This window comes from Lissotriton vulgaris, chromosome 1_1, assembly GCF_964263255.1.
Source record: "Lissotriton vulgaris chromosome 1_1, aLisVul1.2, whole genome shotgun sequence".
In the NCBI taxonomy this organism is placed as follows: Eukaryota; Metazoa; Chordata; class Amphibia; order Caudata; family Salamandridae; genus Lissotriton; species Lissotriton vulgaris.
In genome coordinates this window covers 2,009,098,544-2,009,111,404 of record NC_141685.1, presented here as the reverse complement: position 1 = coordinate 2,009,111,404, position 12,861 = coordinate 2,009,098,544, and the positions used below count along the sequence as shown (strand labels likewise).

The following is a 12,861-nucleotide window of genomic DNA, read 5'->3' as shown; positions in this document are numbered from 1 at the left end:
TGTACGCTAGATTACATCTGTATAAATGCAACAAATAACAGATGGTTTTGAATAGATGCATCCAGTGGGTTAATGTCATTGTTGGTACAATATATGACAAACCTTTTCCATTTAGCCGCATAGCATGCTCTGGTTGTGGGCCGTCTTGCCTCCTTGATGATATTCATACATTCCGGCGGCAAGTTGAGGTAGCCAAATTCTAGGACTTCAGGAGCCAGATCGCCAGGTTGAGCTGTTGCAGATCTGGATGCTGAATGTCTCCATGGCTCTGCGTCAAAAGCCTGGGTGTGAGGCGTAGCCGTCGATGCGGCACCACGGATAGTTCCAGAAACGTGGTGTACCATGGTTGGCGTGCCCACATTGGAGCAACCAGGATGAGGGTCTTCGAGTGTTGCCGTAGTTTGCGTGCCACCAGCGGTATCAAAGGTGCTGGGGGAATAGCGTACGCAAATTTGCCTGACCAGCTTTTTTGCGAATCGCTATTTGCTAATCGCAAATAAGGAATGACTCCCCATTCATTCCTATGGGCCTTTAGGCCCATACGAATGAATGGGGAGTCATTCCTTATTTGCGATTAGCAAATAGCGAATTGCAAATAAGGAAGCTGTAGAAATCGCAATTAATATTGCGATTTTCTACATGAATCCCGTTTGCAAGTCTTTAATAGCGATTCCTTAATAATCGCTATTAAGGACTCGCAAGCTTGCCAGTGCGAATATCTCAGAACATCAGGGCAACATGCTCATGGAACAGTCAGTTAATGGTGATACAAAGTTAAATTAGATGGTTCACTTCGGAATGCAGAATGGAGTTAAACTGGTGATGACAGAAGTGTTATTGTTTTTTTTGTAGTATTAATGAGTGTTGGTAACCGGGGTAAATCCAGGGTAAAACAGGGTAGTGCACTTTCAGATACTCTAACCTCTGAAAGAGCGTCTCAAATGCTGGATTTAATGTTTGCATTATTGGAAGCAATGTGAACAGAAAGTCCAGGTTGATGTATTAAGAATTCCTGTAGAATATAAATGTTGCCGGAATCACGCAACCAGCTGCAAAAGAGTTTGGAGTTCATTCAAGATTGAAGAAATATTTTTGCCAGCCAAGAAAGACTAAAGTCTAATACCACCAGCCTCTCTATTAAGGGAATTTTAGCTAGCAGTTTTCACAGCAAACTCATATTGCAATGAGGTCCTTTTAATCACTGCCCTAGGCAGTTTCACATTAGCACAGCTGTTGTGTTTTCTTTAGTGCCCTCCAGTCCATCATGAGTCACAGTTTGAAGCAGAGACAAGAAGTAACGAGTCACTGGGGCCACTCAGGGAACACATCCTCAAGTCAACTGTCTGAAAATGATCTCCTAAATAATCACCTCTCCTGAATTTGAAATCAGTGCTTTACTCAACTGGGGATATAACTACAGGGAACAACATAACATACCTGGTTTGCAAAAAGCAAATAACAGATTGTAGGATCCTCTCTATCCTTTAAGATGGCCCGGATAAGTTGCAGCATCGGAGTTATTCCTGGAAATAAAGGAATTGTTAAAAAGAAGCAGCAACATGTTGCATTAAAAAAGGATAGTAAATATGTTATAGCCATACCTGTTCCACCTGCTATCATTCCAAGATGCTTTGCTCTTTTAATAACTGCCTCAGACTTCTTGTCAGGTCGAATAGCAAAATTACCTAAAAAGAGAACCCAATAGGATTGCTGATAGTCTGTGCCATATGAAGAAACCCCGTTCTAATTACCCAGTCCTTGGAGCAAAACCCACAGCAGATGCCAGTTCACGGGTAGTTTAGTCCAATGTGAAGGAAGGAAATCTCTAGGTTTTTACTGCAAAGTGGTGTAAAGCAGAGGTAGTTACAAAAAGCTGGTAAAATCAGGAGCTACAAAGAAAATCAAATGCTACTAGCACTTATTGTTGTAACAGCTACGTGTGAGGTATTAGATTTTCATGAACACTGGTCCTACTGCCAATGTTGGTCTTTAGGACTGCACCCAAATAAAAAAAAAATTTTTAAAACATACCTTACTCCAAACAACAAGGAAGCCAATTAAGTCACTGGTGCTGTCCCACAATCTGGTGCATCATCCCACTTCCTATACTATATTTGGTTCATCCTCCCTACTATCTTAACTATATTTTATACCGTGACCAGTTCTTCCCTCCTTCCCACTATAGTTTCTCATTTCCAGTCTACACCCTAACATTTCTTTCCCAGCATATACTGTTGCACATCCACTCTCTAGCACACCCATCTTTGCCTACACACCTCGGCCCAAAGATAAAGTGACTCCAGCACTACCTACACCGTAGCACTCCTACCCCATTATCCTGTTCTTTTAATTCTCATCTTGCGCCGTGTTTCCCCCTCTTACATGTCCCCTTCTTCTTGTATTTTTTTATTTTATTTCAATCATCACATTTTCCGGAGAATAGGTTCTTACTTGTTTTCGAAATTCACAAAAATTGTGTTTCACCAGCATAAGGGAAGTGTCATCCATATATGGTGTTCTCCATTTTGTTTTTGTCTGAACCTATGCAGAGTCAATCATCAGACAACTCACAATAAGCCTTCTATCACGCCATTACAGATGAATCCACAAGATCCACTTGTAGCTATATTAAATACATCCGCCAAACAATAATAAATCATGCCAAGTACATTTTAACAAATCTGCCTTACTCTTCTTAAGTGTCACCCGTCTCCTTTCAATCACTCCTCTTAATGGCCAGATACCAAGCCCATCGCATATCCCTAAGCATGGACTTCTGGCCATTTTTGCAAAACACTAAAGGTGGATTCAATGTCCCAAAAAACATTGTTCCCTCATAGGTCGCGTCCTGTTTATTGGAACATTGGAATGTTGAGCTCTCCATTTAAGACAATTGAGTGCTCCGGGCTTCTAATGGCCAGTAGAAGCCTGAAGCATTAATATTCCAATGTTTATTCATAGCAACAGCAGTGAACAAAGGCCTCACGGAGCCCAAGAGGATTTCAACCCCCTTCGGCTCTGTCAGGTCTTTGTTTTTACAAATTAGAACATTCTGCCCCCTAGAGGCGGAATGTTCTAATAGCCTTGGAGCCCTCTGTAGCAGGCTCTACTGGCTATTAAAGGCCTGCTCCCTTGTTAAACAGTGGGCCTTTAATGGCCGGTAGAACCTGCTATGGCAGACTCTAAGGCTATAGTGGGATTCAGAATACCAGACCTCCAAGGGCCTGAATATACCCTCCTGAAAGTTCCACGTCCTTTCTTCAGTTCTCTGTAGCTGCAATGGCGGACAAGGAAGAGTAGTATGTGGCCTTCAATTAAAAGAGATTTACCTTTTCCAGGCATATGCCAAGATTTTAGTTTTAGGGCAAAGCCTACCAGACAGTGCAGCTGTCTGGTAGCTAAAGACTTCTTGGGGACGTTCTGAAAGCTGACCTAAGCATGCTCAATATTGGCTTTGTAGATCACATTTGCTTGCTTTCTATTTGATGGCTTTATTTGTTTTAGGCTGTTCGGCATGTCTTTATCCCTCTTGAGGAGGACTGCCTTTTTACTGTATGCTTCCAAGAGTGCTCACTTGCTGTAAATAGGCCTTTAAATTCTGTTCTTATCTCGTCATATTTGCTGTACATTCAAAGACAAAGGTCAAATGTCAGGCTGTCTTTCAAGGGAACTAGGTGTTTACTTTTTTTCTCCAACTTCATAGTGAGAGGTATTATCTGGGGGTGTAAAAGGAAAGGCTTTTTTCTAGCACACAACAACATTTAGATGTCTGTAAATGAACAGTGTAAATATTTCAGACAATATAAGAATCGGGAAAGCACAAATGAAGCACTTTTTTTGTAATTCTGATGAAAAAAAATATTTTAATACAATCAATGCAGTAGGTTAAGCAATTTCTACACATTGTTTGAACGCTGTATAGTTTTATCAGTAACAGTGTATGTCTGTGCAAACTTTATGGTCATTTCAATTGAAAATGTGCTGCCTGTAATGCAGTGCACTCCCACACCATGCATACTCCATGCCCCTCCACTCTTTGCCACTATTTTCAACGCAGACCTACTCCACTCTACTTCACTGTAGGCCACTCCTAGAAAATTATTATTGTGAATGTCGCTGTAGTTGTGTTGTGGGAGACGGTTGGGGAATATGGCATCTCTGCTGTGGCAATTCGCTGTGATCCATCCATTGTCCTGAAAGATCTAATTCTAACTGCCTGACACAAGACCGTTTAACTCCCAACTCTTACAACTGCTCCTTTACATAATATATTATTCTGTATGACAAAGCTTTCTAAATTTGCAAAAATCCAAAAATCTATGGATAAACAGCTCAGATATTAGGCCTTGCTGCAACACTTACCAGTTAGCTTAAGAGGAGAGGATTGAAGTGGATGTTTACTTTCAACATGGTAGGAAAAAAATGCAAGTTTACATGAACTGTCTCTTAAAGTTACAGAAACAGCCTTTTAGTCACGATTCTCCCTCTTTCCGATTGGATATTGATCCCATTTGTATACAGCATCAGCTTTGTAGCTTTCATTATGCCAATGAGACATGTAAAGAAAGCCATACATTCTCCTTTTCTTTTTATTTATATTACTGTTCAATATTTCTTCATAGTTACCTAAAAGTGTTTATTTCTATGGTGTGCTGTCTCGGATTCATATCGCACCCTATATTTAGCATCAGACAAATTTGCTTCACAAGGTTAACTGCACCTGTATATTAAACCATACTGCGCACTACATGATTTACAAGCGCAAACTCTTGCTTGCAATTGACAAAACACAAATTTACTCTCAAATCTATTTACTAACACTTAATATTACACCACTGATGTGAAACGGCCAAGGGCATGGTGTGGCCCTTCCACAGCAAGGTTCCCCTGCAAAGTAGGTGAACACCAGCAACAATTCACATTGCATAATTGCACCCTGAATACTATTGCATATTTGCGCCTGGCAGTGACAGAGGTGAATATGAATACATTGTTATGGGCTGACATCCCCACACTGACCAGGGGCATGGGGAATTGGGAAAAATGATTCCCTGAAGAATCTAAAAATTAAAATCTTACTAAGTGCAGTGGCCTTGGTGGGGATTTTTGCATTGGTCAACCTTACAAATGTACATTCACTAATGCAAAATGGATTGCACAAAAGAACTACAATTGTACTCTAAGGAAAACAGCAGCCGTCACTCGTATCTCAAAAGTACTCCTGAAAACCTTAGTGAATTCTGAAAATATGTACTCCAAATGTAGGCGTAACCCAGCAGACCAAATCTCTTTATTTGTTTTTGTGAATTGGGGGAGAATTCCAAGATCTAGCTAGGTCAGGTGGAAGCACATTTACTGCCCAGTCAATCATCCTCTTGGGACAATAAGTCACAAACAAACGTGCATTAATACCGCTTATAAGCACATTCTAGTGAGAGCAAACAGAGGGTCTGATTTAGAGTTCGGCAGATGGGTTACTCCATCAGGAAGAGGACATATTTCCCATCTGCCGCATTACAAGTGCTATTGAATATAATGTACTTGTAACACAGCGGACAGGATATACGTCACGATGGTGATGGAGTAACCAAACTCTATTTCAGGCCCGCCCAGAGTCTGCTAACCGACGAGCATAAGTTGCATGGCATTTGTGTACAAGAAAGAGGTGATGCCTTCGCAATTAAGAATATCAAACAGAGCAAAGTATGTATCATTAAAAAAATATACATATACACAAAGGAGCATACATATAACTCATTACTGTTTTGTTCCAAATACCTAGGGAGCTGCATTAGGAAATACGTTCTACAAAACGAAGCTTGTTCCTGGGCAGAATGTGGTTATAGCTCAAGAATCAAAATCACTCAAGACTGTTCTGTTCATCCCACTTCGGCCATCACTCCTAGCCTGAAACTGTACATGAATCCCAGGTAAACTACCCATGCAGCTTCCTGCTCTTTGTTATTTTCCTCCTGGTGAAGCAGAAAAACAAAAATACACTTCCCACTCCACATTCAGATATAGCATCACACCACACAGCTAGATTCTCATACAGACTCCTGGATTCGTCCATGCGCACTCCCCGTCACCCGCCAAGAGGGGAAATGTAGTTTTCTAATAAAGGCTGGCACTCACTACTTAGTAGTAAAAAAAAAAACAGTCGCATATTAATACCGGACACACCAGATATCCTATTCAGGTGGGTACCAATACAACAAACAAACAAACATTGTAACCTTACATTCTGCAAAGTACCAGGGACTCTCGACCTCTAATAACACAGTAGGCATAACAGTCAAAAAAATCAATAGAGTGGGATGGACACTGGTAACCACATTACCTTGGTTTAGTACTTAAAAAACCCTCCTAAACACAGTGAATTCGATCTTACGAGCGGTATATATTTTTCTCCGCCCTACACTCGTGTTCTGGCATAGTCATAGGGTTTAGTAAGGTTGTGTATGCCCACCTCAAACCGGAGGTAACCTCTGGTCCAGTGTGGTAGTGTCCAGAGATAGATTCAGTGCCCACAAAAGTCAGTCACGGTTCCATGAAATGGTCCGTGAAAGACGCGTTTGCTTTACCTTCTGAGTGGCAAACATTCTCTCTATATTAAAACATGCATCTGCAATATACAGGGAACATGATGCATTTTCTTTCATTTGGTAAATTGAATCGTTTAAACCTGAAACAAAAAGAGATGAATAGTTCTTCTGTGCCTCCTACAGTTTGCAGGACTAACGGCTCATGCCCCTAAACATCCACAACATTGCGTGATTTACATCCCTAGCTATACAACCGTCCACTTACCTTTCTTCTGATAGACAAGTAAACCACTAGGCCCTCTGAAATCAATAGTGTCCCCAACTTTCAGACTCTCCAGATACTGAGACATCTTGCCACCTTCTGGGAATTTTGGATGAATTCCTTTGAAATAAATCTGAAAAATCGTACAACTATATGTTAAAAAATGTGTAACTTAACATGCAAGAAAAAGTTCACTGTCTTGTTTGTTAATTTGCAATAAATTCAATGTAAAAATACTGAACTAAAATCAAAAAGTAGTGATCTTGTAAAGTATGGAATACGTCTTTTACAAGCCACAATATACTAAACTCTGCCTACTTTTTCGAATTCCATAAAATCACAAAATAGCAACTGAACTGTGAATGCATTACCATCGAACTTATACTATGATATATCTTCTTATAGGTAGATTAAGAGAACATTTCATAATGTAACCAATCAGCAAATTTAAGATCTCTCTATTCACATACATACTAAGCAAGTTAGAGCTGCCAGGTCAACCAATGTATGCATTTCTCATCAGAATGTTGAAAAAGACTCCATGTCTCTTGCTAAATGGCATTTCCTTCTGTTGCAAATGATTCATGTATATGCTGACAGCAATGAAACGTTGCTTACTATTAAGCATTAGCCAACTGTGGTCTCAATCCTTGAAACTGTTTCCAGAACAAACATCATGACCTTATTCCAGGATGTGCCACATCCGCACCTTTCTTTGCCAAAATAGAATTTCCCTGGTGCCTAATAGGTTTAATACACTCCTCAATCTGTCTCCCTGTGAGGGCAGAAAGGCAATATTGACCCGGATTTACCCGTTGGGCTGACCGCCCAACGGGTAAATCCGGAGGGGGTGTCGCCCTGATCGCTAGAAAGGATTTACCATTCCAACCTATCATTTTTCCCTCGATAGGCATGGCCGACTTCTTAGTCGCTCGCTCTCTTTTTACAATACTCCCCTCACCTGCCTACTTATGTACCGCCCTCCCCAACCATCGCCTACCTTCCTGGACGGATTTCAAGAACTGGTGGCCTCCCTAGCAGTCAACAATTCATCCGTCCTGGTTCTAGGTGATTTCAATTTCTGGCCTTCCGACCCAGCCGAATGCTCCACTTCCAAGGAATTCTCTAAAACCTTACGCTCTCTTAACTTCATCTCGCATGTCAACTCGCCGACCCATATACAAGGGCACACGCTCGACCAAATCTGGTCTCTGAACTGCCCTATTGCTTCTCTGTCCATCTCTCCCTGCCCCTGGTCTGATCACTCATTGATCACCTTCTCCTCTCAACTCGGACCGCCTATCAAGCCCTCGCACCCCAAAAACATCTGGGCCCGTTCCTGGGGGCGGGTAGACCTAGCTGCCTTAGCCTCCTCTCTCTCCTCCTCCTGCCCCGACCTGTCCGGTCTGTCCTCAGCGGATCAAGCTAATTCCATCAACTCGTGGCTACTCTTAGCATGCGACTCCATCGCTCCTCTGAGGCGAATCTCCTCCAAACGGACTAATGATTCTAACCTGTGGTTCAACAACGATCTGAAGGCACAAAAGCTAGCGGTCCGCCACGCTGAACGAGCGTGGAGAAGACAGTACTGCCCTAACCTCAAATCACACTACACTTCCCTCTTACAGCAATATAAGTAATCCATTTTGTCCACCAAAAAAGAGTACTTTTCCTCCAAAATCTTAGTCGCGGAGAAGAAATCCAGAGAAATTTTTGCCATCATTAACAAACTTGCATACTCTGATCGAACCACCCTCAAACCCTCCCCCTCTCAACCTCTTTGTGACTCCCTGAACTCCTACTTTTTGGATAAAATCGCGACAATCAGGGCCAATATTCCTCCCCCTTCCCCCTCCTTCCGCATCCCTCCTTGTCCCCAGACAGACGCCAGTCTCCACTCATTCCCTCCCTTAACAGCAGATTCTTTTCTTTCCCTCCTCCCTCTGGTCAAATCTGGCTCCCCTCACGACCCTTGTCCTGCTCACATTCTTGCCCATGTCTTCACCAACTGTCCGCTACCCCCTCTCACCTTTCTTAACAGCTCCCTGGCCCGGGGCGTGGTCACTCCCGCTCTCAAATCTGCCATAATTCTGCCCATTCTAAAAAAACCTAGCTCAGATCTTTCTGTCCCTGCTAACTACCGCCCCATCTCCCTTCTCCCTTTCTTAGGGAAAGTCCTGGAGCGGCATGTCACCAAAGCACTATCTTCCTACGTGGAAGCAAACCGAATCCTGGCGCCCCGCCAGGCCGGCTTTCGCCCGGCTCACTCCACCGAGTCGGTCGTGCTTTCAGTACTGGACAACCTTAGAGAGGGAATGGACACAAACATCCCCCAGGCCCTGGTGCTACTCTATCTCTCTGCCGCATTCGACACGGTGGATCACTCCATCTTACTCTCCCGTGTCGGAGCGGCGGGGATCGGAGGCACCGCCCTGGTCTGGCTGTCCTCCTTTCTAAGCGAACGCACCCAGGCAGTTCGCCTGGGTGACTTCTGGGCCGAACCGCGGAAGGTAGTGTGCAGGGTCCCCCAGGGCTCCTCCCTCTCCCCCTTATTGTTTAATTTGTATATAGCCCCCCTCATCTTTACTCTTCAACAAATGGAGGTCTCCGTATACAATTATGCGGATGACCTCCAGCTCATTTTTTCCCTCTCTCACTCCCCTGACTCCAAATCCAAATTCCAATCCACCATGCTTTTCATCCGGGACTGGATGAATCACAACCACCTGAAACTAAATCCAGATAAGACAGAGCTTGTTCTGACAGGTGGTTGCTCCAGTCCCTGGTCCCCCCTCTTCTGGCCTTCCTCACTTGGTTCCCCCCCACCCCCTACCTCCTCCGTCAAAACCTTGGGCATAAAAATCAATGATCAACTCACTATGCACTCCCAGGTGAGTTCGGTGGTCTCCTCCTCTTTTCTATCCCTCCGCACTATCCGCAAAGTCTCCCGCTTCTTTTCCTTCACAGCCCTGAAACTCATTGTACTGGCCATGGTCATTTCCCGCTAGGATTATGCCAACGCTCTCTACCATGGCATGCCAGCCTACAATGTACGTCGACTTCAGCAGGTCCAGAACCAAGCGGCCCGCTTGGTATACAACCTCACGAAATCCCATCACGCCACTCCCCTCTTGAAATCCCTGCACTGGCTCCCTGTGCGAGAACGCTCCCTTTTCAAGGTGGGCTGTCTCGCCTTTCAGGCCCAGCTAGGCAGGTCCCCTGCCTTTATCTCCTCAGAGATCATACCTTATGTCCCCCCCAGGGAACTTCGCTCTTCTTCTCACCACCTACTCACAGTTCCCCGCTTCGTCGAAAAAAATGGGGAGGGTCTAAATTCTCCACCCTTGCCCCTATGTTCTGGAACTCCCTTCCGATTCAACTCAGAACCTCTACTCAATACCAGCCCTTTCGAAAGGCCTTAAAAACCTTTCTATTCTCTAAAGCATTTCCCTCATAAAATCTCCTCATTCCCTCTCCCAGATTCATGACCTCAGGGACCTTGCTTACTGTAGCGCCATGAAACCTTTGGGTGTACGTGCGCTGTATAAATATTTTAAAATTCAAATTCAAATTCTTTTGGGGTGGTGTCATGGCCCTATCCCAAAATAGGCCGCACATTCCCTAGTGGGCTCCCTACCCTCTGAAAACGTACTGACCTCTATGGAATGGGGGCATGGCCCTATACCAGGATGGGCCACCCGCACCCCCTTTTGCAAATATTTGCATCTAATCAGTGAGCATTCTGGGAGCATTATACATAGCCTCATATTACTAAACATTGAAAAAGGTATGTACACATTTTTAGGTCTCGCGCCTAGCGTTGCACTGCATAGCAGTGCATCGCGCAGCGAGAGGCATTTTGTAAACAAAAAAAGGGGTTTTCAAAGCCACTTTTCACAGTAAAATGCTGGTGTGTGTCCTTTTTTGTTTCCCGTTACTTCATTGGCCTTGGCGTTGTTTCCATAATGAAATACTTAAATCTATTGGCTTTTTCCGCGAGCATTGCTCCTCCCATAGCCTATTGGTGTCTATTACGCGCATGAAGCTCGTAACCGACACCCATAGGCCGTAGGAGGAGCAACAGAGCTACGGGCCTGGTAAGAGAAATGACACGCCTTGCTGTAGCGCGAGTGTGTATGTTTAGCAATTACAGGTGTCGAAATGACACGCCTTGCTTTAGCGCGCACGCGTGTGTCTTTATCGATATAGAGAAGTACAATGGTAGGAGTGAGATACAAGCTGGAAGAATGCGCATGTTTACCAATTACTTCATTTATTTATTTATGCATTTTTACGTACTACGGACTTTACCCCAAGGCGTCAGAGCGCTTCACACTAGGAACAGGACTGATACGTGAGGAGAACATAACACGTGAACATATTACAAAAGCAGATGTTAACTTACACAAGGTAAAAGTGATAGTTGTGAGTAAACAAAATACATGAGAGCAATGACACACCTTGCTGTAGCGCGCGAGTGTGTTTTGCAATTACGTTTTTTCTTTTCTCATTAGGCCCTGAAGTAAACTGTTTATAGATGATGAACAATATAACACAATAGTAAACATTGAGCAGTCAATATGTTGTAGAAAAAAAAGCAAATCAACAATTGCAGCAAAAAAGAAAAAAATATAATGATAAAAGTGGTAGGAGTAAAATAAAAACACGTTTGATCAACATGGGCCCCTATGCAAATATTGCTCGTTCCTTTCAGACCTTTCTGACACTGCCTCTGTTGAAGGCCATCTGCTCTTTTTATGGCCAAAACATCCCTGCGCACATTCTTGGGTAATTTCTCTCCTTGAGCCATATTCAGCAAGTTGCAGTTCATTCACAAAATATAACGAGCATTTCCAATGCAATAAGTCTCGCATTATTAAAGTTTGAGCTATTGGCCTTGAAAATGACAATGACTTTTATTCCTTTGCATCGGTGCATAAACAAGCACTTTGTACTTATAGTCCATGCTTATGAGAAGCAAGTATGGCAGTCTCTTTCACTGCCAGCCTTGCTCATTGTAAGCAAGGACTATACGTTTAAAGTGCATGTTGATGCACCAATTGCAGGTTTTAAAAACAAATTAATAAAAGGCATTGTCATTTACAATGCCAATAGCTCAAACTTTAATAATGCAAGACCTATTGCATTGTAAATGCTTGTTATACAGTAGTGAAGTCTGAGCTTACAACATTCACATTCACCCTAAAGGCTTTGCATTAATGAACCATAAATACAAGTTTGAACAGAATTAGAATACAAGTGCAATTATTATCTTAACTGCAGGCAATAACTTTCCCTGATCCATAATGTGGTACAGTAAACTGGCAGCCAAAGTGGTTGTGCTGTAGGGGGTTGGGCCTACTTGTCCCAAGGACAAAATACACATGAAAACGTGTTGCCCTTGACCCAGAACAATATGTCCAGGGCGTCGGACTATAGAACACGGACCAGTGCTCAAGGGGCTGCTCCCCATGCAAAAATAAGTTTCTGGTGTCTCCTTTTTCACCATCTCAAAAAAAATGGCTGGCTGACTGTGTCAATGATGTAGGAGTTGGACCCCGACCTCTTCAGCAATTGACTTCTTCACCTCTATGCATCTGATGGTCATCAGGGAGTTGGAAGCCAAACGGTTTTTGGCTACAGCCTAGATGGACACCCCAAAATGGTCCTCTCTACTCATTCAAGTAAGTCTCCGAATAAAGGGTCCTCCAGCAAAAACAAATGCCACCGGGCAAAGAAGTGGTCTTCTTCCTGGAGTAAATGCTCCCGACACATTTCTGATACTCAACAGCACAGTTCTCCTATGCAGGTCTTAAGAAATTCAGGCAAAAGTTCCCAGTGCTATCTTCTGACTCACTGCATGTCGAGACCTTTCAACAGGACATGCTGGAGATCCTTATAGCTCCCAAACACCTTCTGGGATAGTTCCCAAGGGTAAGCTGTATCCTGCAGGGATGGTAATTCCAGTGGCTCATGCAGACACCACAAAACTCTACAAGGAAACCACTTTCTACAAAGATGCCTGGTGCAACTGACTTCTAAGCAGTCTATTGG

The 12,861-nt window shown here is 43.4% G+C and overlaps 1 protein-coding gene across 1 annotated transcript in view; it reads right to left on the bottom strand.

Annotated features, from left to right (window-relative positions):
- The window catches only part of LOC147751532 (NADH-cytochrome b5 reductase 3-like), a 182,354-nt gene that overhangs the window by 49,246 nt on the left and 120,247 nt on the right, over positions 1-12,861 (bottom strand). Inside the window, exons 5-7 of the mRNA XM_086920019.1 lie at positions 6,811-6,940; positions 1,602-1,685; positions 1,438-1,523 (exon numbers count right to left, since the gene is read on the bottom strand). Coding sequence (XP_086776145.1) covers positions 1,438-1,523; positions 1,602-1,685; positions 6,811-6,940 — 300 coding nt within the window. The remainder of the gene's footprint in view (positions 1-1,437; positions 1,524-1,601; positions 1,686-6,810; positions 6,941-12,861) is intronic.